Source organism: Eimeria tenella, genomic scaffold (assembly GCF_000499545.2).
Source record: "Eimeria tenella Houghton genomic scaffold, Eth_scaff4106, whole genome shotgun sequence".
In the NCBI taxonomy this organism is placed as follows: Eukaryota; Apicomplexa; class Conoidasida; order Eucoccidiorida; family Eimeriidae; genus Eimeria; species Eimeria tenella.
In genome coordinates this window covers 1-1,499 of record NW_013545020.1, presented here as the reverse complement: position 1 = coordinate 1,499, position 1,499 = coordinate 1, and the positions used below count along the sequence as shown (strand labels likewise).

General features: G+C 68.4%; 1 protein-coding gene across 1 annotated transcript; it reads right to left on the bottom strand.

The window, feature by feature from the left end:
- Positions 1–61: 61 nt before the first annotated feature.
- On the bottom strand, positions 62–1,474 carry ETH_00043585 (cholinephosphate cytidylyltransferase, putative; the record flags this gene model as incomplete). The annotated part of the gene is made up of 5 exons (XM_013379868.1): positions 62–232; positions 557–634; positions 931–997; positions 1,100–1,191; positions 1,295–1,474. Coding segments are annotated over 5 exons (588 nt in total), but the record flags the coding sequence as incomplete, so codon positions are not given.
- Between the last annotated feature and the right edge of the window lie 25 nt (positions 1,475–1,499).

Here is a 1,499-nt window from a genome sequence, read left to right as displayed (position 1 = left end):
CGCGCGCATGCATGCACGCGCGCATGCATGCACGCGCGCATGCATGCACGCGCGCATGCAGTCACGGCTGCCCCGGGACCTTCCCCACGCCGCGGCTGCATGCGCTGCGCACCATGGGTTCGAACTTGCTCGCGAAGCCCCGCAGCAGCCGGTGCGACCGCCCGCGCCAGTTGTCGTAAGTTTGGTGGATGCTGTTCCGCAGCTTCTCCACGCTCTCGTCGAAGTGCACGCCCTGCCGCCACACACCCGCACGCGGGCCCCATGCACCACCTCCCGCCTCCCGGGGGCCCCGGGGGCCCCGGGGGCCCCGGGGGCCCCGGGGGGCCCGGGGGCCCCGGGGGGCCCGGGGGCCCCGGGGGGCCTGGCTACCAGGGGACCCCTGGGGGCCCTTGTTCGCTCCCGGGGGAACCCGGGGGGCCCTCACTCGGGGGGCCGCAAGGGGCCCCGGGGGGCCCTCACTGGGGGCCCCCTGGGGGCCCCTGGGGTCCTCAGGACGGGCCCCCGGGGGCCCCCTGGGGGCCCTGGGTAGGGGCGCTTTTTGGGGTGCTGCGCTTACCAGCGGACGGTCAGTCAGCGTCACTTTCGTCAATTCGTCGGACACCTTCTCGCCCCACCTTTGCATGTTTTTCTTCATCTGCAGACATCCAAACCCGCGGCCATATCTGCTGCTGCAGCAGCAGCAGCACCAGGGGCCCCGGGGGGCCCCAGCGGGCTCTTGGGGGCCCCAGGGGGCCCCCCCGGGGGCCCAGAGGCCTCAAGAGGCCCTAGGGAGCCCTACGGGGCCCCAGGGGGATTTTGGAGGCCCTAAAAGGCCCCAAAGATTCTTAAGGGGCCCTAGGAGGCCCCAAGGGGCCTTAGAAAGCCCCCGGGGGCCCCCAAGGGTGTTAGGGGCCCTTAGGAATAGGAAGGCTTAGGGGGGCCCCTGCGGACCTTAATTGCGTTGGCTTTGGTGTATCCAATGTTCATGTCTTTAGGCTTGACTCCTCGAGAGAGAGACCTGCGTTGCATGCGCAGCAGCCACAGCCAGACGAGCTCACGAGCTGCTGCTGCAGCTGCTGCTGCTGCTGCTGCTGCTGCTGCGGTAGAGTGGGGGCCGGACCTGTCGACGTAGTCTTCGTAGTTCTGGAGAATGCGGACGATGATGTCAGTGGTGGAAACTCCCTGAGTCCTGACGGTGGCTCTGAACTTGTTCTGCAGCAGCAGCGCAGCGCAGCAGCAGCAGCAGGTGGCCGCAGCGGGAGCAGCAGCAGCGCGGCGCCCGCCAGCAGCAGCAGCAGCAGCAGCAAAAGCCCACGCTGCTCTTCAGCCACCCGTAGATGTCCCCGCTCTCAGCCTCTGCGGGGCTGCTGTTCTTCCGCCTCTTTCTGTCATCTTTTTTTTTCTCCTTGCACTTCTGCACTGCAGAGTACGGCTCCGCGTCGTGCGCTGCGCAGCACCAGCACCCACACACCCTCTGCTGCTGCTGCTGCTGCTGCTGCAGTTGCTGCTGCAGCAGCTGC